Source organism: Trichechus manatus, unplaced genomic scaffold (assembly GCF_000243295.1).
Source record: "Trichechus manatus latirostris isolate Lorelei unplaced genomic scaffold, TriManLat1.0 scaffold00010, whole genome shotgun sequence".
Lineage (NCBI taxonomy): Eukaryota > Metazoa > Chordata > Mammalia > Sirenia > Trichechidae > Trichechus > Trichechus manatus.
Window position 1 is genome coordinate 3,974,251 of NW_004443946.1, and position 26,668 is coordinate 4,000,918.

The following is a 26,668-nucleotide window of genomic DNA, read 5'->3' on the forward strand; positions in this document are numbered from 1 at the left end:
CGCACGGATCTATAAAAGAACTAGAGTTAAAGATAAAGTGATAGGCAAATGTTAGTTACTTTTATCTGCCCTTAACCCACTAATTCAAGAAAACTAGATGGTAGCTCTTTCTCAGCCTCCCCTCTGCTCTCATCCTCAGAGTTGCTGGCCACCATCAGAGTTCCATCAATACCACTCCTCCTGTCTTCCTCCTCCCTAGTGGCTGCTGCTTAATTTCCCCTTCATTTCAGTAGTTCTTGCCTCAAAGGAACACCTGGCCTTGGGTGCTCGAAATCTACCTACGGTCCTACTCTCCTTCCGACTCTGGGTACGAGGACCTCTCCTCTGGACCTAGTGCGTCAGTGCCGAGCTCTTCGCTCCTGTACTCGGCGCTGCGCAATTACTAACGCATGATGCACTTCCGGACGCGCGTCCCGCCCCTCGGGGAGGGTGTGACCCAAGAGTTTAGATAGGAGGCTCCTGCTGTGGGGAACACTCCACCGCCCTCGGAGCTTCTTCTGCTGCACAGCCTGTCAGCCAGAGCCGCTGGCGGAGCGGCCGGGGGCTCCTTTGCACCCGGGCGCCAGAGCCCTCGCCCTCCCGCAGCCTTCTCCCAGGCCCGCCGCGCGCACCCACCATGAGGCCGCCGTTCTACCGCTGCCACAACATTACCTCGGTGGAAAAGGGCAACTCGGCGACGATGGGTGGGGTACTGTTCAGCGCGGGCGTCTTAGGCAATCTGCTGGCCCTGGGGCTGCTGGCCCGCTCGGGGCTGGGGTTGCACCTGCCGCGCCAGTCACCCTCAGTCTTCTTCGTGCTGGTGTGTGGTCTGACGGTTACCGACTTGCTGGGCAAGTGCCTCTTGAGCCCTGTGGTGCTGGCCGCCTACGCGCAGAACCGGAGTCTGAGCGGGCTGTTGCCCGCGTCGGGCAGCTTGCTGTGTCAAGCCTTCGCCTTCTTCATGTCCTTCTTCGGCCTTGCCTCGATGTTGCAGCTCCTGGCCATGGCGCTGCAGTGCTGGTTGTCTCTGGGGCACCCCTTCTTCTACCGACGGCACATCACCCTGCGCCGGGGTGTGCTGGTGGCGCCGGTCGTGGGCGCGTTCTGCTTGGCTTTCTGCGCGCTGCCCTTCGCGGGCTTCGGAGAGTTCGTGCAGTACTGCCCTGGCACCTGGTGCTTTATCCAGATGGTCCACGAAGAGGGCTCGCTGTCGGTGCTGGGCTACTCCGTGCTCTATGCCAGCCTCATGGCCCTGCTGGTCTTGGCCACCGTGCTGTGCAACCTGAGCGCCATGCGCAACCTCTACGCGATGCACCGGCGGCTACCGCGGCGCCCGCGCTGCGGCACCAGGGGCTGCCCGGAGCCGGGCGCCGGCGAGAGGGAGGCGTCCCCGCAGCCATTGGAGGAGCTGGATCACCTCCTGCTGCTGGCCCTCATGACAGGGCTCTTCACCATGTGCTCCCTGCCTTTAATTGTGAGTCGCTTGGCGCCGAGGCTCCGTGGGTTTGGGGGTCTCCGGCCGCGAGCGCCTGGCGGGAAGGATGGAGCCTGTTTAGACCGGGCGCAAGAGGAGCTGCGCGGCGGGCGGGAAAATTTGTTGCTGCGCTCTGCAGATCAGTTCCTTCCACAGTCCTGAGATAGAACCCATTTGTTGAGCGAGAAGAGAAAAAGAGAAAGGAAGGGAAAGACCGAGACTGAGGATGCCCCCTTAGCCCAGCAGAAACCCCTCCTCTCTGCTTCCCTCCGGGTAGACTGAGTCGTTTTAGCGCCCCTGAACTTTGAGGAACACAGCTTGGTTCCTCCAGAGCAGTATGGATCCTCTCATTCTTCCCGTTGACTGGGTAGTGTTTATTTCTTTAATCGGTAATCCTGTCTGTGATTTTAGTGGTATCAGAAATGGGTGTATGGCGAATGGGGGTTCTCCTCCGGGGTGTTGGCGTGGAACTGGGATGGGGAAAGTTTAGTCCTGCCGGAGTGATTTGCAGAGGTGAGTGACGTTTAGTTTTGGAAAACTTCGTGCGTAAACTTTGAGAAGCGGCGGCTGCTGTTAGAGGCGGCGCCGCTGCTGAGATGGTGGCGGCCGAGGTTGAGAGACTGTTTTGACAGAAGATGTGTGAGTGTGTTTCAGCCAGTGGTGTCGTTGTGGTAACCTGTCTCGACAGGTTTTCTTTCTATCTTGGCAAGTAAGGTGACATGGAAGCCATTATCTCCGTTTTCAATTTACTAATGGGGGGGTGGAGGTTGAATTACCTCGTAGTTTTGAAGGTATTCCTTCCAGGGGTCCCCGCCAAGACAGCTGGGAGTGGCTGAGGCTTGAGAAAACCTTTTCAGTATTGCTCCCCTACAGCACCCCCCCCCCCGCCCCAGGGTACCTATCCAGCAAGAACAATATTTAAAATACATTGCATTGCCAAACCAACGTCTGCGGAGTCTCAAGACTTCTGTGATTAGGGAAGTTTCTTACAGCAGTGTAGCAATTTGGGATGCTACTCTCAGTGCTGGTTGAAATAGAAATATACTGTGATTTTTCCCTTAAATGTAGGCTTTAATGTGCGGGGGAAGAGTTTTTTGTAGCACCACCATACAGGGTTAAGATCCAAACTCCCTCCAAATAAATAGATATATATAGATTTAAAAAAAAAAAAAAAAACCATTGCCATCAAGTCTATTCTGACTCATAGCGACACGCTGCTATATGCCTGTATCTATATTTCATAGCTATGGGGTCACTATGAAATACAAATATAGACATAGGCATATAGCGGTAGTTGTCAAGCTTTAGCATGCTCAGACTCATCCGAATGGTTTTTAAAAACACAAATGACTGAGCCCAACCTCCTAGAGTTCTACTTCAGATGCTTTTTAAGAATTTGCATTCTTAACAGGTTCCCAGGTGATGTTGATGCTGCTGATCCAGGAAGAACCACACCCTAAAGCAGGAACTGGAAAACTAGGAAGGCGGGAGGGGAAGAGGGTGGGAGGAGAGGGGAGGGGAATAGGCCTGCCTGCCATTTTTGAATAGTCCTGGAGTTAAGAATTTCCTTTTATAGATGAACATTTGCAATTAATTTGATGATGGGGAACACAAAATTTGAACCCCAATTACGTGAAATTAAAAAATTCCATTCTTCTCATTAGTAGTCCTGTATTGTGAAATATTGTACTCAATTATCATTAGATTTTAAATTTCATCAATAAAAAAATGTTTTCTCTCTTGTTATACAAGTACATACCAAATAGTCTCGATTTTGCCTCTTGGCCCCAAAACCAAACCCATTGCAGTTGAGTCAATTCCAACTCATAGCGACCCTATAGACTCATAGGGACCCTATAGAACGGAGTAGAACTGCCTCATAGGGTTTCCAAGGAGCGGCTGGTGGATTGGAACTGCCTACCTTTTGGTGAGCAGCCATAGCTTGCCCTAGCTTTTAACCACTGTGCCACCCGGGCTCCACCTCTTGGCCCCGGAAAGCCTAAAATATTTTGTACATGGCCCTTTAAAGAAAAACTTTTGCTGACTCTTCCTCTAAATATGAGCCTTACTTACATATGTTGCTGTTGGTGTTGTTGTTAGGTGCCATGGAGTTGGTTCCGAGAACAAAACACTGCCCGTTCCTGCACCATCCTCACCATCTTTGCTATGTTTGAATACATGGTGATTATGTCCTGGGTTCCAACTCATAGCGACCCTGTGTGTGTATATTATATATGTATATATACACACACATCTGTATATATACATATATATGTATATATAGATACATATATAGATATAGATATATAGATATATCACCTAGGCCAGTACCTGGCTTCATTAATTAGTATCCCTATTATTACTAATAATACTTCTATTTATTACTATTACCTGCTAGACTCAGAAAATTAATCAAGAAATATGACCTCCTGGGAAGACAGCATTATATTATAGGGCAATGATTCTCAAACTCTTTTGGTCTAGGACCCAAAGACTATATGTATATATATATAAAACTTATCATATGAGAACTTAAAAATAAGAAATTTTAAAAATATTATTGCTGAAAAAGATAACAGTGTACTTCTCGGTGTGTTTCTGCATAGGTGCAGGGAAAACTGGGATTTCAAAATAATGATTTATTGAATGATATTATTAAATGATAATAGATTATAGAGAGCCCTGGTGGCGCAGTAGTTAAGAGCTCGACCGCTTAGCAAAAGGTCAGCTGTTCGAATCTACCAGCTGCTCCTTGGAAACCCTACAGGGCAGTTCTACTCTGTCCTGTAGGGTCACTGTGAGTCGGAATCAACTTGATGGCAACAGGTTTGTTTTTTGGTTTTTTTTTTTTAATAGGTTATAGATACTATAGCAGGTAAAACATAAGAAAGCATTTAAGAACACGATAGAAGTACTGAGAACAGGCAATTAATCTCTGAACATGCACAAATTTATGCTCTAAACCTACTACCTTAGAAAGAGCTAGAATACACAAGCACTTCATCACATGTCATTAGTCTCTGGAAAATTCTCACTTATGAGGCAATGAAAGTGAAAAAGTCAAATAACATCTTAGTGGTTTTGTGAAAATAGTTTTGACCTCACAGACACTGAAACGATATTGGGGACCCTCATCCTTAAGAAATCACTCTTTCAGTGCTTAAAAAAAAAAAAGGCTGTGTCTAAATACTTTTTAAGGAAAAAAAGAACTTAAAAAAAAATCTTACCACAGCATAGATATTGTATTGCATTAAACTCATTAAGCTTGTGAAAAGCTAATTGGATGATTTTTTTTTATTAACTTTGCTATTTTGGATTAGAATTAGATACTGATTTGATACAGTAGGAAGAAAGTACAGAGAATATGGGACTGAGCAGTCTGTAGTATATCCTCTAATGTGTAAAAATATTTTCATCAAAATTATTTTTACCTTAGAAAACCATAATATATTGGTGGTTGATGGGTTAGGGATGGATGAGAGAGGGTGTTGGTGTATAGTTTAGACTCAACAGATGAGAGTTTTAAAAGCTGAGCAAAGGTACATACAAGCTTGCATAATAGCATGTATCAGACTCTGTGAAGTCAGGGAAATGGCAGAGGACATGTGCATGTATAGCTCTTGTGTGTATTCCAATTTGGTATGCAAAATGAATGGGTGGAGATGCTTTTCTATCCTAAGGAAGCTGTTAGAGGCATGTAAGGGATGGTAGGTATGAGATGGGCCCAAGCAAAGGGGTGTGAAGACAGTTTAAAGGGCTAGAGCAGAAGGTGAGGTCTCTGGTGTTGTGATGGATGGGCTAGATAGAAGAGGTCTTCAGCATCAAGAATGCTTTCCCTAGCATGGATGTCCAACCAAGGTAAGGCTGTCCAACTGGCAACAGCGGCATTTTTTTTCATGGACTCCTAAATTCATCAGCAGGTGCTTTTCTTAACCAATTCTATTTGTATAAATTGAGCTACTTTTAAAATTCCAAGCCACTATGGAAAATGATATGGCACTTCCTTAGAAAGCTAGAAATAGAAATACCATACGATCCAGCAATCCCACTCCTAGGAATATAACCTAGAGAAATTAGAACCATCACACGAATAGACATATGCACACCCATGTTCATTGCAGCATTATTCACAATAGCAAAAAATGGAAACAACTTAGTGCCCATCAGAAGATGAATAGATAAATGAACTATGGTACATACACACAATGGAATACTCTGCAATGATAAGGAACAATGACAAATCTGCAAAACATCTCACAACATGGATGAATCTGGAGAGCATTATGCTGAGTGAAATAAGTCAATCACAAAAGGACAAATATTGTATGAGACCACTATTATAAAAACTCAAGAAAAGGCTTACACACAGAAAAAAAAATCTTTGTTGGTTACTAGCAAGGGGAGGGGAGGGCTGGGGAGGAGAAATCACTAACTAGACTAACTAGATAGTAGATAAGTGTTAACTTTAGTGAAGAGAAAGACAACACACAAAATAGGGGAAGTCAGGACAATTTGACCAAGGCAAAGTCATCGAAGCTTCTTAGACACATCCAAACACCTTGAGGGACTGAGTTACTGGGGCCTAGGGCTAGGGACCATGGTCTTGGGGGACATCTAGGTCAAATGGCATAACATAGTTCATAAAGAAAATGTTCTACATCCTACTTCAGTGAGTAGCGTCTGGGGTCTTAAAAGCTTGCGAGGGGCCAGCTAAGATACATCTATTAGTCCCATCCCATCCGGAGTAAAGGAGAATGAAGAAAATCAAAGACACAAGGAAAAATTTAGTCCAAAGGACTAATGGACCACAGGAACCACAGCCTCCACCAGCCTAAGCCCAGATGAACTAGATGGTGCCTGGCTACCACCACTAACCACTCTAACAGCGGTCACAATAGAGGGTTCAGAACAAGGCAGGAGAAAAATGTAGAACAAATTCAAATTCACAAAAAAGACCAGACTTTCTGGTCTGACAGAGACTGGAGGAACCCCCGAGTCTATAGCCCCTAGACACCCTACTAACTCAGAACTGAAGCTACTTCTGAAGTCCACCTTTCAGCCAAAGATTATAACAAAGAATAACACACACGAGGAACGTGCTTCTTAGTTCAATAAAGTATACGAGACCAAACAGGCAACACCTTCCCAAAAGCAAAGACAAGAAGGCAGGAAGGGACAGAAAACCTGGATGAATGAACACAGGGAAACTGGGATGTAAAGGGAAAAGGGGGGGGGGGACTGCTGACACATTGTGGGGATTGCAACCAATGTCACAAAACAATTTGTGCATAAATTTTAAATGAGAAACAAATTTGCACTGTAAACTTTCACCTAAAGTGCAATAAAATTAAAAAAAAAATTCCAGGTGTAGAATATACTTCTAATACAAATCAAATGACTTGAGAATACAAATAACCTAATAATATGCAAAAGAATTGGCATAGATAAGTACTGCTTAACAATAAAATGCATTTTTTAAAAATTATACAACTATCCTTAAGTTAGCCAAACAAACCAGTTGTTGTGGAGTCTATTCCAACTCATGATGACCTCATGCATGTCAGAGTAGAACTGTGCTCCATAGGATTTTCATTGTCTGGTATTTTGGGTGTAAATTGCCAGGACTTTCTTGTGAAGCACCTCTGGGTGAACTCAAACCTCCAACCTTTCAGTTAGCAACTGAGCCTCTTAGCCATTTGCACCACCCAGGGACTCCTTCAGTTAGCCAGATCCCAACTTACCAAGCATTCTCCAATAGTTGGAATTATATTTGCTGTACTCCACTTTGAGGAGAAAGAGGCAGATGTAAAGACACAGTCATGTAAAGTGTTTGCTTTTTAAATTAACCTAAGTGTATAGCCTATTGTCATCCATTTATCCATTCATCACATATCTGGTAGTTACAACATCCAAGACACTCTGTAATCCATTGAGAGGGGTATAAAAGGAGAAAAACATCACATCTGCACATGTAAGCTGCAATACCAAGGTTGTGGAGGGAACAATTGAGGCCACAGGCAAGTTTAGAAGAGGGTAGGAGTCACTCCTAAGTAACACAGTAATAATACTAGTTATTGAGTACTTGTATACTAGAACCTTTCGTCAAGGTTTTACTCATACCATCCCATTCAAACTTCAAAATAATCCTGGAAGGTAGGTACAATTTTTCTCATTGTATAGAAGTTACACAGTCAATGAGAGGGATAAAACCCAGATTACCAGACTCAAGCTAATGTGCTTAGCTGATGCCTCAAAGAGGTTTTGTGAAGGTAGTAATATTTGAAGTGGACCTAGAAGGGAGGTAGGATTTGAGCATATAATCAGTTTCTACATCTGTAAAATGGAGAAAATGATACTACCTACTTCACAGAATTTTTACGAGGATGAAATAAAGGTTTAAAGTAAAGTGCTTAGAACAGTGCCTGGGAATAGTAAGCTCCATATGTTCATTAGCCATTATCATTGCTACTAGTTTCATTAGTAATGATGATGGGATGAGGCGGCCAGGTACAGGGAACGGCTGAGTCCAGTTTTAAGGCATCTTCCTAAGTGCGCTAGATGGGAGTGGCTGAGCCCACTGAAATGCTTATTAGGGAAGAGAGTAAGTAAAAAGGTAAGGAAAAAATTATGGGAAGATGCATCTTCTCCAGGAGATGTCTCCTGATTGCCCTAAATGAGTCTGATCTCTGCACATATCCATATCCCCTCCTACTAATGTTGCATTTGCGTATGTCCTGCTCCGTTAGGGTCCACTTTGTCCCATTATGGATTTAGTTGCTCAGTAGGCACTGGGGAATGTAATGGCATCAATAAAAGGTGGCTGGGATTTATGGAATGGAAGGCAGTGGTAGTGCTGGTGTGGAGAGCAGTGTTGGCTGAATGGCAGGAAAAGCCATGAGGTAAGGCAATTTCCAGGACTCTGAGGAGGCCACAGAAATCTCAGGGAAGATGAAGCAACAGGAGTTGACTGGGCACTCAGTTATTTAGTGCTGCTATGACAGAAATACCACAAATGATGGCTTTAACAAACAGAAGTTTGTTCTCTCACAGTTTAGGAGGCTAGAAGTCCAAACTCAGGGCACCAGCTCCAGGGGAAGGCTTTCTCTGTTTGTTCTGGGGGAAGGTCCTTGTCATCAATCTTCCCGAGTCCAAAGGACGCTCCCCCTTCTTGGTGGCATGAGGTCCCTATCTTTCTGCTCCCTTCTCTCTCCTTTGATCTCTTGTAAGACAAAAGGTGATGTAGGCCACATCCCAGGGAAAATCCCCTTACATTGGATCAGGGCTGTGAGCTGAGTAAGGGTGTTGCTTCCCATCCTAATCCTCTTTAACATAACTTGCTCTTGCCTCACTAACCACAGGCAGAGATTAGGATTTACAACACATGAAAAAATTACATCAGATCACAAAATGGAGGACAACCACACAACACTGGGAATCATAGCCTAGCCAAGTTGACACGCATTTTGGGGGGACACAATTCAATCCATAATGCTAGGCTTATATTTTCATGCCTTTTTTTTCCCCCTAGTCTGAAAATGGAATGTCAACCATAGAAAGGTTAACAACCTACTCTAAGAATAAGTCATTTGTTTATACAAGTAAATTCTGCAAATTTAACAGTTTCTTTTGCAAATCTGCTAGTGTCTTTTCATTGTACCATTTCTTGTCTCTTCAAAATTGATGATATGGATTTGTGTCTCCATGCATCTGACATTTCACAAGCGTAACTTATTTCTAAGCTAACTCAAGAGAGGATAGGAAGCAGGCACAGAAAGAAAGGAGCACTGAAGCTGAAGAGAATCTCTGTATTGATGGAAGCGTGGTGACCCTGTTTATAAAAGATTCAGTGGATCTGATTTGTCCCGTGTCAGTGCCTCCACTGCATGGTCAAGCAGAGGCCTGGAAACTCAAGCCCTGCAATGGGCACAGCTCGTAGAACAGCCTCCAGGGGCCTAATCAGGCTGGGTCTCCCAGGTGTCCCTCAGCTTCCACTATGTTCCTAGGTCCACCCCCATCAGCTCCAATGGCTTTAGCTACTTATACATTTATCAGAAAATGAATATTCTGAGCCAAGCTGCCATGTTCTTACAGAAAAGTAATGTTTCCTAAGCATTATTGCTGCCATCAACCTTTTGATATCATAATAGGATTTTTTTTTTTTCCTCCAAAGCAGATTCGTGCTTACTATGGAGCATTTAAAGCTATCAACGAGAAAAACAGAACCTCTGAAGAAATGGAAGACCTCCGAGCCTTGCGTTTTCTCTCTGTGATTTCAATTGCGGACCCTTGGATTTTCATCATTTTCAGAACATCAGTATTCCGGATGTTTTTTCACAAGATATTTATAAGACGTGTTATGTATAGAAATTAGCAAAGCAATTCCTACAGAACTAGCATGGAATCCAGTCTATGATCATGTTTTACACTCTCTGGTAAACTGAAGAATATATCACGTTTTCAGTCAAAGAACCATGATTAAAAAAATCTTACTATTTAAATCCTTGTAAGTCATCTCCCATACCAAAGCATCCAAATATATTTTCCAAAATATTTGATATATCTTAACAATGTGTTGTCACTCTAGATTCATGAAGCAGTTGCATTCTTTCATTTTGTGTTAAAAGTAACTAAAATTTCATATATTGTAAACAATGTTAAATGTCTTAACATGATGATATTCATTGTCCCCACATTTGCACTTCATGTCCCTAATTTTCAGAGAGGTTTTGAGACCTATAACCCATTGCCGTCGAGTCAATTCCAACTCATAGTGACCATTTAGGACAGAGTAGAACAACCCCATCCCATAGGGTTTCTAAGTAGCAGCTGGTGGATTTGAACTGCCAACCTTTTGGTTAGCAGCCATAGCTCTTAACCACTGTGCCACCAGGTCTCCTTGAGACCTATAGGTCTTTATTTAAGTAGAGCAGAAACATCACTGTTTACAGTTATGTGATGGGTATTCTTAAAAAGCATGACAATTTCTTACCATAGTCTTTTCTAGTGAAACCTGATTTATTTTTGTTTTATCATAATTGACCCCATTTAATTCTTTTCTTTGCCAATTGATCTAAGTATAGTGTGTATTATAGATGCCCTTCAGAAGTTGTTGTTGTTGTTAATAGGTGCCGTCGAGTCAGTTCTGACTCATAGCGACCCTATGTACAACCGAACAAAGCACTGCCCAGTCCTGTGCCATTCTCACAATTGTTATGCTTGAGCCCATTGTTGCAGCCACTGTGTCACTCCATCTCCTTGAGGGTCTTCCTCTTTTTCACTGACCCTTCAGAGGAGTGAGATGGAACTAGGACCAGGTCAGGAGCTTGGAGGGGCTTTCTTCATAAGGAGAGGCTAAGCAGTAAATAGATGAAAGACACGACAGAGCTGTGGTCCACAACTGGGAGAAGAACAGACTAATTTTTGTCTTCTCAAGTCCAGTGTCTTGCATACTGAGGGGTACTTAAAATTTTAAGGTAGGCTACAAAATGTTTCAGTTATTGGAATCTCCATTTTATAGGTTTGTCATATTTTTGGATCCCGTGGCAATGGGATGGATGCTGCTTTGAAAAACAGTGATGTGTGACTTACCAGAGAGCTGTGTTAGTATTAAGCGTGGCTGTGGGAAGCAGCCAGGCACAGCAGAAAGCCCATCCAGGACTCAGTCAACCCCAGTCGAGGCTGCTGGCAACGACCTTGACATCTACCTGTTGAGAGCCATATTCTGCTCTTTGTGAAGACTGTCAGATCTTATTAAGGTTTCTGAGAGCTGCACTTTCAAAACTGAAGCAGCAGAATGTGGCTCAGAAGGAGCATATCTGAGCGCTTTAACGGTACATGTAAATGTTTACAAAGGTTAGCAACACTATGACCCAAAAGGAAAAGTGGAACAAATGCAGCTGCAGCTGTTAAGCTGAACAGGGGACTCTAAACCCAGCTCCCAGGTTGGAGCTTTTCCTTTGAGAAAAGAACAGATGGAGGGACATTATAGGGGTCTCAGCACTCTAGAGTTCCTTTGTTTGCTGACACACTCACACTCTGAGATAACAGATCCTGCTACATTTGAAGAGCTCCCAAACTCCAGGCTCCAAACCCCCAGCCAGAAATCCCTTACAAAGACAAAAATATTTACCTTATTTCCAGTTTAGCAACAACCCTATTTTTTTCACCTCCAGTTTTTCTGGTATCTTGAGACGGTATTAACCTGGATGTATATATATATATATATATATATATATATATAAACATTTTGTTGTGGTTTAGGTGAAAGTATACAAAGCAAATTAGTTCCCCGTTCAACCATTTATACACAGATTTTTTTGTAACGTTGGTTACAACGCCCTCAATGTGTCAGCACCCTCCCCACTTCCACCCTGGGTTCACCGTTTGCATTCACCCAGCTTTCCTGCCACTTCCTGCTGTCTGAACTTTTGAGCAAATACTACCCTTTTGGTCTCATATAGTTGAATGTTCTGAGGAGCACATTCCTCACTGGTGTTAATATTCACTTTATAGACCTGCCTATTGTTTGGCTGAGAGGTAATCTCCAGGAGTGGGTTCAGTTCCAAGTTTGAAAAACAATATATATTTTTAAAGTTATTTGCAAAGCAAAACTGTGAAGAAACCAAATTGTTGTTGTTAGGTGCCGTCAAGTTGGTACTGATTCAGTGACCCTATGTACAACAGAATGAAACACTGCCCGATCCTGCAGCATCCTCACAATCCTTGCTTTGTTGGAGCCCATTATTGCAGCCACTGTGTCAGTCTATTTTGTTGAGGGTCTTTCTCTTTTTCTATGACCCTCTATCAAGCTTGATGTCCTCCAGGGACTGGTCCCTCCTGATAAAATGTTCAAAGTACATGAGATGAAGTCTCACCATTGTCGCTGCCAAGAAGCATTCTGGGTGTACTTCTTCCAAGACAGACTTGTTCTTTCTTTTGGCAGTTCATGGTATATTCAGTATTCTTCCCCAACACCGTAATTCAAAGGCATCAATTCTTCTTCGGTATTCCTTATACATTGTTCAGCTTTCACATGCATATGAGGCAATTGAAAATACCACGGCTTGGGTCAGGGCACCTTAGTCTTCAAGGTGACATCTTTGCTTTTTAACACTTTAAAGAGATCTTTTGCAGCAGATTTGCCCAAAGCAATGCATCATTTGATTTCTTGACTGCTCCTTCCATGGGCATTGATTGTGGATCCAAGTAAAATGAAATCCTTTACAACTTCCAATATTTTCTTTGTTTATCATGATGTTGCTTATTGGTCCACTTGTGAGGATTTTTGTTTTCTTTATGTTGAGGTGTAATTCTTACTGAAGGCTGTATGTGGTCTTTGATCTTCATCAGTAAGTGCTTCAAGTCCTCTTCACTTTCAGCAAGCAAGGTTGTGTCATTTGCATATCGCAGGTTGTTAATGAGACTTCCTCCAATCCTGACACCTAATTCTTCTTCATATATTTCAGCTTCTCAGATTATTTTCTCAGCATACAGATTAAATAAATATGATGAAAGGATACAACCCTGATGCATACCTTTTCTGATTTTAAACCACACAGTATCCCCTTGTTCTGTTTGAAAAACTGCCTCTTGGTCTATGTACAGGTTCTGTATGAGCACATTAAGTATTCTGGAATTCCCATTCTTTGCAATGTTATCCATTATTTGTTATGATCCACACAATCAAATGCCTTTGCATAGTCAATAAAACACTGGTAAATATCTTTCTGGTGTTCTCTGCTGCTACGCCCTAGTGGCACAGTGGTTAAGAGTTTGGCTGCTAACCAAATGTCAGCAGTTCAAATCCACCAGCCACTCCTTGGACGCCCCATGGGGCAGTTCTACTATGTCCTACAGGGTTACTATGAGTCGGAATCAACTCAACGGCACCTAACAACAACAAGAACAACAAATTCTCTGCTTTCAGCCAAAATCCATCCGACATCAGCAAAGATATCCCTCATTCCACATCTTCTGAATCCGGCCTGAATTTCTGGCAGCTCCCTGTCGATGTACTGCTGCAACCATTTTTGAATTATCTTCAGCATAATTTTATTTTGTTTTACTTTTTATTGTACTTTAGATGAAGGTTTACAGAACAAATAGTTTCTCATTAAACAATTAGTACACATTTTGTTTTATGACAATAGTTAACAACACCATGACATGTCAACACTGTCCCTTCTCAACCTTGGGTTCCCTATTACCAGCTTTCCTGTCCCCTCCTGCCTTCTAGTCCTTGTCCTGGGACTGTTGTGCCCCATTAGTCTCGTTTTGGTTTATGGGGCTGTCTAATCTTTGGTTGAAGGGTGAAGCTCAGGAGTGACTTCATTACTGAGCTAAAAGGGTGTCCGGTGGCCATACTCTCAGGGTTTCTCCAGTCTCTGTCAGGCCAGTAAGTCTGGCCTGTTTTGTGAGTTAGAATTTTGTTCTACATTTTTCTCCAGCTCTGTCCAGGACCCTCTGTTGTGATCCCTGTCAGAGCAGTCAGTGGTGGTAGCCAGGCACCATCTAGTTGTACTAGACTCAGTCCCTGCAGCATAATTTTATTTGCATGTGATATTAATATTTTTTCAATAATTTCCACATTCCATTGGATCACCTTTCTTTGGCATAGGCACATATATGTATATCTTCCAGTTAGTTGGCCAGGTAGCTGTCTTCCAAATTTCTTGGCATAGACAGTGAGAGCCTCTAGTGTTGCATTTGTTTATTGAAACATGTCAATTGGTATTCCAGCAATTCCTGGAGCCTTGTTTTTTGCCAATGCCTTCATTACCATCAGTTCTTGATCACATGCTACCTCCTGAAATGGTTGAATGTTGACCAATTCTTTTTAGCATAGTGACTCTGTATATTCCTTATATCTTCTTTTGATACTTCCTGCATCGTTCAGTTTTTTACCCATAGAACCGTTCAATATTGCAACTCTAGGCTTGAACTTTTTTTTCTGTTTTATCAGCTTGAGAAATGCCGAGTGTGTTTTTCCCCTTTGGTTTTCTAGCTGCAAGTCTGCTGGAAGCCGAATTACAAACCCATAAATTATTTTGAGAGTATGACATGACGAAAAAGTGCAGTTGTTTTCAAAGTTTATCTTTAATTTGTATGTTTAATGTGTAAGTAAACATGTGCTTTATTGTCAGAGGAAGTACAGCATTTTTGTGCTCTGCTTTTGGAAGGTGTGTTATGATAATTGTCAAGATAATTTGAAAAGGCCCCAGATAAATCAATAAACATAATTTTATAGCATTTTGCAGAGTAAATTATTTTTCTTCAAATGAAAGAAAAGTGCTTGATTTTCATTTTTGAGTAAATTGTTTCCAGCAGTGTTTATTCTGTAGCATTTTAATAATGTGGGTTTTTATATACTGTTCTATTAGAATTTATATTACTTTAAACAAGTTTGAACAGGTCTACACAAGGACTCTTTTTATTCAAAATGTAGTTATACCATCTTAATGTTATATCTACCTAATGAAATCCATGTTAAGGTAAAGTCAAATTCCAACTGATCTTCACAGACTCATTTATAAGTCTTAATTGTGCCAGGTAGTTGGTTAGGCACTGAGAAGAAGAATAGATAAGACTCAGCTCTGGTGCACTAGTTGCTCATTGTCCAGTGGGGGAAGCAGGCATGTAAACAGTTATAATGGTTAAGATTGTGTGCCACTTGGCTGGGCCATGATACTCAGTGTTTTCACAGTCATATAATGTTGTGATCACTTCCGTGTTGAGATTTGATATGTGATCACCCTCATGATGGGATCTGCTGTGAGTAGCCAATCAGTTGAAAGGGAGTTTCCTTGGGTGTGTGGCCTGCATCAAATATAAGTGGACATTCTGGCAAGTCTTGTGGGCTTTTGCTCACTCTGGATCCTATAGCTGGCTCCTGTTCATCTGACCTCCAGTTCTTGGGACCTGAACTAGCAGCTTACCTGTCATCTTTCCTGCCGATCTTGGGATTCATCTGTCTTCACAGCCTGTGAGCAAGAGCTCTGCCAATCTTGGGTTCACCAGCCCACGCCGCTACGTGAATCAGGAGAAGCCTCTATCCTGACCCATGGACTTGGGACATTCCAGTCTCTATAGCCTCATAAGCCATTTCCTTGATATAAATCTCTCACTATATATATTTATATGCTTTACTGGTTTTGCGTCTCTAGAGAACCCAGTCTAAGACAAATAGAGTATGGAAATTCTGGTAATAAATCCACACAGTACTATTAGAAGGGGAGGAGTAGGCTAGGGGAGGACAACTAGGGTTGTCAGGAGAACGTCACAGTGAGAAGATGCTTAAGTCAAACACTGAAAACGGGTAGGAATTTTGACTCCAATTCAAAATTGGACAAGGAATGCAAAGAGATAGTTTACATAACAGAAATTACAAATGGTTAATAAATAACTGAAAATGGGTTTGAACCCACCAGCAGCTCTGCAGAAGAAAAGATCTGGTGATCTGCTCCCATAAAGATTACAGCCTAGGAAACACCGTGGGGCAGTTCTTGAGGACACACAACAACAATAAACATAGAAAAATGTCCAACCTAATTAAAGAAATGCAAAAATAAATACTGTCTTCACCTCTTAAATTATGAAGGCCAATAATAATACTAACTCTCAAAGCAGAGAAGGTATTGTAAGAAGGCAAGAGCCCTGGTGGCGGAGTGGTTAAGCAGTCAGCTGCTAACCAAAATGTCAGCAGTTCAAACCTACCTGCCACTCTGTGGGAGAAAGATGTAACAGTCTGCTTTTGTAAAGATTACAGCCTTGGAAACCCTATGGGGCAGTTCTAGTCTGTCCTATAGGATTGCTAGGAGTCAGAATCGACTCAATGGCAATGGGCTTGGGCTTATTATAAGAGGAACACTCATGTTCCCCAGGTGAGTCTGTAAATTTATACATCTTTTCTGGAAAGCAACCTGACAGTGTGTATCAGGAGCCTAAAAGCGATCTTTTCTATTGTTCAAGTAATTCCACTCTAGAATTCCACCCTAGAAATAATCAGAGGGGCTGCCAGAGTTATGTGCAAAACTATTCTTTGTAGCATTATTTGTAATACCAAAAAAAAAAAAATTGAAAGGAAACCATCTAAATGATCAAACAGATATATCTGTAGGGTTGGTTTGTTTAACTTCTGTTTTGATCATAATTTATATATAAATTATACAACCATTAAAAAAAGTTTCCAAATAATTTATAAAAGCTGAAGAGAAAGCTTACAATGTAATACCAATCTTAAAAAAAAGCATGAAACAAAACTATTTTAATGTATGATCCATAAATATGTATGTGTAGAAAATACAAGAAAAAATTAAAGTGTGAATCACAGTTACCATTTTTATGGCCTTTTTCCAAACTTTTTTGTATTTTCCAAGTTGTAAAATAATAAGTATGTATGTCTTTTACATGAAGTTATTTTTTAAAGGCATGAATAGAAGTGGACCTAGTAAACAAGGGAAGGGTGTGAGAAGGAAGCTTTCTAGTCTAAAGGAATAGTGGGGGCATAGGCATGCAGGAATGAAGTGTGGCATGTCCAGGCATGGTTAGCAGTTCCATTTGGCAGAAGCTTGGGATTTATGAGCAAAAGTGGTAAGAGAAGTGGTTGAAAAGACCAGCAGGATCACATCACAAAAGGTGTCAGGTGCGGCGGTAGAGAGTTGGAGCTCTGTGAAGCCCGGATGACTGCTGGAGGCTTTGAAGTTGTGTGTTGCCAGAATGGAGTTTGGGAAGATCGAGTTGGTGGTGTGGATTGTGATGGGGAAGATAGGGACTCTGGAAGAGGTGGGAGTGGGTGTGTCAGGGCCCCTGGGGCAGTGGTGCAGTCCCTGCACTAGACCACAGCGCCCAGCTGAGAAAGGGAGTGGGGGCTTAAAGACAGCTCAGCTCTGCTCTTGTGGTGGGCAGCATCATCTCAGAGGAAGGGGTCACTTTTTATGATCTTTCTACTAGGAGGGGGCTACAAAGGCACCATATTTGCAGGTCCTGGGGTGCCCTGCTGCAAAGAAGGGAAAGAATTACAGAAGAACTGAATTCAAATTGTGTCGGGGGATAGATGAGTTGCACAGCTTTTTAGTAGGTAACACTGACAGATTCCAACTTAGCAATCAGCCATGCCTTTTATTCTTCTTTCAGCCACATATATTTAGCCACTTTCTGCTTCTTAGTTTCAATATACTCCGGAACAAGTTAAGAAAGGAAATGAAATTCTGAAAAAAAAAAACAGTCTAGTTTTCTTGTTTTCAACGTTCCCAGTTTACCTGGACAGAAGATTGCAAGTACTGATTCAAATTGAAGTTTTCTAGCCAAATTCATGAAGGGCTAACTATAAGGACTGTTAGCTTAGTTCCAACAATCCATCAAGGACTGACTTGACCAGGTGTCCCCGAAACCTTAGGGGTAAGAAGGTACTCCACACATAGCAAGCACTCGGATGACCCCAGACACTCATTAGTCATGCATTGTGCTCCTCCATCTGTTCATTTAACTGATGATCTTTGTGCTCTAGACGGGTGCTTCTCAAAGTGTGGTCCCTGGACAAGCATCACCTGGGAACTTGTTAGAAATGCAAATTTTCCTGCCACATCCCACACCAACTGCATCAGAATCTCTGGGAGTAGGTCTAGCAATCTGTGTTTTAACAATTACTCCAGGTGATTCTCATGCATGTTAAAGTTTAAGAACCACTGCTCCATGCAAAAAAAAAAAAAAAAGAAGAAGAAAATTTCCCCCAAAATGACAAGAAAATACAGAATAGACTCCATTTATGTTTCTCTGTCCTCTGATTCTCAGATCTTTTCAGTTGCAGGTAATCCCCCACACCTGAACTCTCATAGCATTTTCTTTGTAATTTTCTTGAGGCAGTTACAACATTTAAATTCAAGCAGCCATCCACTGAACCTTTCTAAAGTCAAAGCGCTGATAGCAGTGAGGAGCCCTGGGGTATCCACCCACTCGGCCCAGGGAGGTAAAGATGTTCCCATCAGATGTGCTGCTACTTTACCCTCTGTAGATGCTTCTAGTGCCGTAGCCTAACAGTTGTTGGTTGTGAAAGAAGAGATGAGACTAAGGAGCATTCACAGAAACAATTATCGAAGATTATATCTAAAGGTGAGCTTTCATTGTTGTTGTTGTTTTAAGTGCCGTGGAGTTGGTTCCGACTCATAGCGACCCTTTGTACAACAGAACAGAAACACCTGTACCTGTGCCATTCTCACAATCATTGTTATGCTTGAGCCCATTGTTGCAGCCATTGTGTCAATCCATCTCATTGAGGGTCTTCCTCTTTTTGGCTGACCTTCTACTTTACCAAACATGATGTTCTTCTCCAGGGACTGATCCCTCCTGATAACATGTCCAAAGTATGTGAGACGTAGTCTCACCATCCTTGCTTCTAAGGAGCATTCTGGCTATATTTCTTCCAAGACAGATTTATTCATTCTTTTCACAGTCCACCGTATATTCGATATTTTCAATATTCTTTGCCAACATCGTAATTCCAAGGCATCAATTGTTCTTTGGTCTTCCTTTCATTAGAGATTTAATACAATTTTTTAGATTTCTATAGGATAGAAACCTCCATTAAAATATGTAAAGCTATTTTTAAACTTCTGTAAATTGAGATTTTTGTGTATTTTCAGGAATACATCACAGGCTTGTTTCATCTTTCTTTCCAGGCTTTAAAAGTCTTGAGGACTAGACAGTCACCTATTTCCCTAAGTGAAGAGCTAATAACTAATTTCCTCAATAACTAACACATATACTGTAAAAACTCAATGCCATCGAGTCAATTTGACTCTGACTCATGGCGACCATATAGGACACAGTAGAACTGCCCCATAAGGTTTCCAAGGAGCAGCTGGTGGGTTGGAACTGCCAGCCTTCTGGTTAGCAGCTAAGCTCTTAACTACTGTGCCACCAGCGCTCCCACAGATACTGTAGAGGGCAATGAACATACTATAAGTGTATATTGAATAAACTGTGCTCTCCCCATGATTTTCCAAAAACATAATAATAATAATAATAAACCCATTGCCGTAGAGTCAATTCCAACTCATGGCAACCCTATAGGACAGGGTAGAACTGCCCCATAGGGTTTCCAAGGCTGTAAATCTTTTTTTTTCCCCATTGATTAAAAGGTTTATTTATTTATTTATTTTATTGTACTTTAGATGGTTTACAGAGCAAATTAGCTTCTCATTAAACAATTAATACACATATTGTTTTGTGACATTGGTTGCCAACCCCACAATCTGTCAACACTATCCCCTTCTCAACCTTGGGTTTCTCGTTACCAGCTTTCCTGTCCCCTCCTGCCTTCTCGTCCTTTCTCCTGGGCTGGTGTGCCCATTTAGTCTCATTTTGTTTTATAGGCCTGTCTAATCTTTGGCCGAAGGGTGAACCTCAGGAGTGATTTTGGTACTGAGTTAAAAGGGTGTCCAGGGGCCATACTCTCAAGGTTTCTCAAGTCTCTGTCAGATCAGTAAGTCTGGTCTTTTTTGTATGAGTTAGAATTGTATTCTACATTTTTATCCAGCTCTGTCCAGGACTCTCTATAGGATCCCCGTCAGAGCAGTCAGTGGTGGTAGCTGGGTACCATCTAGTCTCAGTCTGGAGGAGTCTGTGGTAGTTGTGGTCCATTAGTCCTTTGGACCAATCTTTCCCTGGTGTCTTTGGTTTTCTTCATTCTTCCTTGCTCCAGACGGTATGGGACCAGTGGAGTATCTTAGATGGCCGCTCACAGGCTTTTAAGACCCCAGACACTTCTCATCAAAGTAGCACGTAGAACATTTTCTTTATAAACTATGTTATGCCAGTTCAGCTAGACGCCCCCCGAGACCATGGTCCCCAGCTGTCAGCCCAGTAATTCAGTCCCTCAGGGAGTTTAGATGTGTCTATGAAGCTTCCACGACCTTGCCTTGGTCAATTTGGGCTGGCTTCCCCAGTTTTGTGTACTGTCTTACCCTTCACCAAAGTTACCACTTATCTATTGCCTACTTAGTGTTTTTCCTCCCCCATCCCCACACCTTGTAAACATCAAAGATTGTTTCTTTCGTGTGTAAACCTAAGGCTGTAAATCTTTACAGAAGCTGCAGAGCGGCTGGTTGGTTCAAACTGCCAACATTTGGTTAGCAGCCAAGCACTTTAACCACTGCACCACCGGGGCTCCTAAAAACATAATAACTATATTCAGTAAGAGGCTACTATAACTTGGTCAAAGATGCCTCTGTAGCTGATGAGGAATGTTCTATCACCAGCATATAACGGTCTTTTCTCTTAGGCTATCCAAAGGTAAAAATAATAAATGCAAGAAAAAGTATTTGTGCTCCATATTTTCCCTACTGTCATAGACATTATGGAAGTTAACATAAGTGTTTCAATTTTATCCAAGGAATGACAGCTCATAATTCACTAAATTAACAATATAGTTTTTTTATTAGGCAATTTTTACATCGTAAAAACTACTTTTTCTTACTGGAGTGTTTCATGCCTTCTCTTGTAACTATTCTCATCTGCTAGGCCAGGGTTGCTGTTTGGGTGTTTCCAAAGGCTTGTCTAGGTAGAGGAAAGCTGAGATCCCAGGTAAGGGGTGGTACTAAAATTAAGGCTTACTCTCCTTACCTTTCCCCAATTGCCTAACTCACTGAAACAATTCAGCAGTTCTCTCCTGATGTCATCAAGGTGAACATTTCAATTTTCCAAAAAAATTAAAGCTGCATGAATACAAGAGTCAGTTCAATCTTAAAAACACTTACAACGAATGTATTGAGAACTCATTATTCTCTGCTTATAGAATATATGAAATCAAATGTAGGGAGAAGAAGCTAACTTTGTTTATTTTTTATGCTTACAAGCAAAAACCAGTGAGAACAACAAATCATAGTCAAGTCAAAAGTGGGAAGAAAATATATTTTAAGTCAAGCTCATCGAGTCTTATAATGATTCTTGGAATGTATTTGGAAAGACAAGACAAACTAGAAGTTAAAAATAATATAGTGTAGTATAAAATGTTACCAAGTGCTGTAATACGGGGTATAAATGTTAGAACAACAGAGCACCAAATCAGAGGTAACTGATGTTAAGATTAGTCTAGTATTGCACTGTATAGAGACCTGGGCAAACAATGAAGTCAGTTGCTTGCCAAGGTCAATTTCTTATCAATACAAAATAAGATATATAAATAGTAAATGCCAAGCAACTGGTTCATAATGAATTGGGAAAGACTTCTCATATTCTTCCAAATTTAATAACTATCAAGAGTTCTCAACTGGGTTAAAAAGACAAAGTGCAATGATTTATTAATTATGAGAGGCACACCCAAAATAAAATGAGCCCCCAAAAAAGCTGAAGATAAAAAAAATGGGGCCACATTTAGTCTTCAGTAGGGCATACATTACAGCATTGAGTCATTTTAACCAAATGACAAGGCAGTAGAAGTATGAAAGAAGAAGCATTAATATATAAGAAATTGAAAAATCACTATTATTATGGAAGATTTTTATTCCCAACCATCAGTGAAAGGTAGATTAAATAGGCAAAAAGACATCTGTTTAAATATATTTCTATTTCTGTTGCCACATCACTCAACCCTCAGATGGATTTTTATTGAATAGGCAGGGTATGTTTAAGATGTTTTGTTTTTAAATCAGAGCTGTGATACAGACTTAGACTTCACTTTGGAGACCCTAGAGGTACCTCTGCCACTCGTCTGTCAGTTTGTCGGACTGTGGTGGTTTGCTTATTTCTGTGATGCTGGAAGTTATGCCACCGGTATTTCAAAAACCAGCAGGGTTACCCATGGTGGACAAGGTTCAGTGGAGCTTCCAGACTAAGACAGACTAGGAAGAAGGATCTGGTAATCTATTTCTAAAAAAACTGGCCAGTGAAAACCTTATAAATAGCAGTGGAACATTGTCTGATACAGAGCCAGATGATCCTCTCAGGTTGGAAGGCACTCAAAATATGACTGGGGAAGAACTGTCTCCTCAAAGTAAAGTTAATGTTAATGACGTGGATGGAGTAAAGCTTTCAGGACCTTCATTTGCTCATGTCGTACAACTCAAAATGAGAAAAAACAGCTACAAACATCCATTAATAACTGGAGCATGGAATGTACGAAGTATGCATCTAGGAAAATTGGAAGTCATCAAAAATGAAATGGATTGCCTAAACATCGATATCCTAGGCATTAGTGAGCTGAAATGGACTGGCATTGGCCATTTTGAATCAAACAATCATATCGTCTACTATGCCAGGAATGACAAATTGAAGAAGAATGGCATTGCATTCATCATCAAAAAAAGAACATTTCAAGATCTATCCTGAAGTACAATGCTGTCAGTGATAGGATAATATCCATATGACTACAAGGAAGATGAGTTAACTATTATTCAAATTTATGCAGCAACCACTAATGCCAAAGATGAAGAAATTGAAGAATTTTTACCAACTTCTGCAGTCTGAAATTTATCAAACATGCAATCAAGATGCATTGATAATTACTGGCAATTAGAATGCATAAGTTGGAAACTAATAAGAATGATTGGTAGTGATAAAATACGGCCTTGGTAACAGAAATGACGCCAGAGATCACGTGATAGAATTTTGCAAAACAAATGACTTCTTCATTGCAAATACCTTTTTTCAACAATGTAAACAGGGACTGTACATTTGGATCTCACCAGATGGAATACACAGGAATCAAATCTACTACATCTGTGGAAACAGACAATGGAGAAGCTCAATATCATCAGTCAGAACAAGGCCAGGGACCAACTGCAGAACAGACCATCAATTGCTCATATGCAAGTTCAAGTTGAACCTGAAGAAAATTAAAACAAGTCCACGAGAGCCAACATATGACCTGGAGTATATCCCATCTGAATTTAGAGACCATTTCAAGAATAGATTTTATACACTAAATACTAATGACTGAAGACCAGACAAGTTGTGGGATGACATCAAGGACATACATGAAGAAAGCAAAAGGTCATTAATTAAAAAGACAGGAAAGAAAGAAAAGACTAAAATTGGATGCCAGAAGAGACTCTGAAACTTGCCCTTGAACACAGTATAGCTAAAGTGAGTGGAAAAAAATGATGAAGTAAAAGAGCTGAACAGAAGATTTCAAAGGATGGCTCAAGAAGACAAAGTAAAGTATTATAATGACACGTGCAAAGATCTGGAGTTAGAAAACCAAAAGGGAAGAACACACTTGGCATTTCTCATGCCGAAAGAACTAAAGAAAAAATTCAAGCCTCAAGGTGCAATACTGAAGGATTTTATGGGCAAGATATTGAACGACGCAGGAAGCATCAAAAGAAGATGGAATGAATACACAGAGCCACTGTACCGAAAAGAATTGGTCAACGTTCAACCATTTCAAGAGGTAGCATATGATCAAGAACTGATGATATTGAAGGAAGAAGTCCAAGCTGTTCTGTTAAAAAGTGTTAAAAAGCAAAGATGTCACTTTGAGGGTTAAGGTGCACCAGATGAAAACCATGGTATTTTCAATCACCTCATATGCATGCAAAAGCTGGACAATGAATAAGGAAGACTGAAGAATTGATGCCTTTGAATTATGGTGTTGGTGAAGAATATTGAATACACTATGGACTGCCAGAAGAATGAACAAATCTGTCTTCAAAGAAGTACAGCCAGAATGCTCCTTAGAAGCAAGGATGGTGAGACTTAGTCTCATGTACTTTGGATATGTTATCAGGAGGGACCAGTTCGGACATCATGCTTGGTAAAGTAGAGGATCAATGAAAAAAAGGAAGATTTTCAACAAGATGGATTGACACAGTGAGTACAACAATGGGCTTAGCAATGACTGTGAGGATGGCACAGGACCAGGAAGTGTTTCATTCTGTTGTACCTAGGGTTGCTATGAGTCAGAACCTACTCAACAGCACCTAACAACACCACAGAGGCACCTCAAGAAAGACATGCAGTCATTCTCCAGAGCAGGTCAAACCAAGGTTCAACAGAGGCTTGAGTGATTGCAAAAGATACATGCTACATGTAAAACAATATTGTGGGCAGAGAAAATGCACAGTGTTTCAAATATGAGCCCCAAACTGAAAGTCATAAGGACAGCATCTCTGAATATTAGATGTTGATTTGTGACCCAGCTGCTTTATGCATGCAAAACTCTGCATACTGCTATCCAGGATATCAGTCAGGATTTTCTCTATTTAATGTTGTGTGCTGTTGAGTAGATTCTGACTCATAGCGACCCTATATGGCAGAGTAGAACTGCCCCACAGGGTGTCCCTAAGCTTTAATCTTTATGGAAGCAGATAGCCACCTCCTTTCCCTCATGGAGCTGTTGGTGGGCTCGAACAGACAACCTTTCAGATAGCAGCTGAGCACTTAACCATTGTGCCTCCAGGGCTCCTTATCTATTTAGTAATAGTTAGCAATTCTCCAAAGCAACACAGAAGAAGCCAGCTAGAGAGTTATATTTATTGTGGTAGGCAGTTTCTAAGATAGATCTCAAAGATCCTCATCTCCTCGTATTCATGCCCTTGTGTAATCTCTTCCCCTGGACCTACAGCCTTGCTTCTAATGAGTGGAATACAGGAAAAAAAGACAAAACAAAACATCTGGGATGTTACAAAAAGACTCTGGCTTCTGTATTGCTCGCACTGTCTTGCTTGCTTGCTCTGATGGAAGTCAGCTGCCACGTTGTAAGCTGCCCTGTGAAGAGGCTCACATAGCAAATAGAGGGAGGCCTCAGCCAACAGCCAGCAGCCAGCAAGGAACTGAAGCCCTCCATCCAACAACTCACAAGAAACTGAATCCTCTAACAAATACATCTTGGATCCTTCCAAGTCCAGCTTTGAGGTGACTTCAGCCCCAGCCAACACTTCAATTGCAGCATTGTCAGAGACCCTGAGCCAAAGAAGCCATGCCCTGATTCGTGACCCACAAAAACTGTGAGATAAGAAATGTTGCTTTAAGCCTCTCAATTTGGGGATAATTTGTTCTGTAGTTATAGATAATTAATACAATCATTACTATTGAATTAGATATAGCATATCTTATTTAGAAATATGATACCTGAAATATTTAGAAACTTTGATTATTTAGAATAATTTGAGAAGCTGGGTTATATGTATCCTAGGCTACAAGGAGAATCTAAACAAATTTAGGAAAGCAGAAATTGAACAGTTCACTTTGTTTGATTAGGAATTATATTTTTATTTTTAAGTTAAAACAAAAAAAATCTAATTACTTGGAAAAACATTTTTTTGCACGGACCATACATATTAAATAGTGCATAAAACATGTAGATGTAATTTAAATAATAATTAGAAAGTGAACATCCATGTAACTACTATGCAGGTCAAGAAATAGAACATTGCAGTACTCAGAAGGTCCCGATGCCTTCCCTGATCACAATTCCCTACCTCCCCCTAAGGTAAACACTATCCTGACTTTGGGTAATCATGTCTTTGCTTTTCTTTATTGTATCACCTATGTATTCATCATAATATACGTATTCTTTTATATCTTTTCCTCTAGTTTATCAATATGTCTCAGGTCAGATTCCTTAGATGCAGAGTTTAGGACACGGAATCAGGTGTATGTGATTTGTTGAGCTAATTTTCTCAGGAGAAAGGGAGTGAAGGGAGCAAGCTAGGGCAGGGACAGGAAGTAAGCAAGGATGAGGCAAGGATGAGGTCTCAGCTTCAGCCCTATCCCAAGGGATGCTCAGGAGCATGAATTGCACCACAGTGTTCATCCCACTGAGACAGGGGCTGACGTCTTGTGACAGCACGTCAATCAGTCTTTGGTCAAGGTGTACCTGTGAGGGAGAGAGAACAAACTTTGGCTGATTCAGCTCCCTTTTGGCCAAGGGCAATTTTCCAGAGAATGGGCCAGCTGTGAGCCATTAGCAACCATTACTCATAGTAGATGGGGGATGGGTGCACTGGCCTAGAAAAGGAGATCTGGACAGTATCCACTACATGTTATGTTTGTGAGGTTCACCATGCTGTATGAGTAGTTGTAGTTCATACATTTTCATTGCCAAATAGTATTCTATTACATGAATATATTACATGCTGCCAATGAGCACTTGGGTTGTTTCCAGACTTGTCTATTACAAATAATACTGCTTTGACTATCTTATCATGTACTGTGTTGGACATGTGTAGGAGTATCTCTAAGGCATATAACTAAATATGGAATTTCAGGGTAGTAGTGTTC

The 26,668-nt window shown here is 41.3% G+C and overlaps 1 protein-coding gene across 3 annotated transcripts; it reads left to right on the forward strand.

Moving 5' to 3' along the window:
- The first annotated feature begins 492 nt into the window (after positions 1-492).
- Positions 493-10,008, forward strand: PTGDR (prostaglandin D2 receptor). 3 transcript variants are annotated; one of them, XM_023726180.1, is made up of 2 exons: positions 493-1,453; positions 9,624-10,008. In XM_023726180.1, the coding sequence occupies exons 1-2, from the start codon at positions 617-619 to the stop codon at positions 9,822-9,824; spliced, it is 1,038 nt and encodes a 345-aa protein (XP_023581948.1). In that variant the 5' UTR covers positions 493-616; the 3' UTR covers positions 9,825-10,008. The 3 variants fall into 3 exon arrangements, with proteins under 3 accessions (XP_023581948.1, XP_004370921.2, XP_023581949.1); XM_004370864.3 differs by having other exon boundaries at positions 9,627-10,008; XM_023726181.1 differs by lacking the exon at positions 9,624-10,008 and adding an exon at positions 2,865-3,286.
- Positions 10,009-26,668: the final 16,660 nt, after the last annotated feature.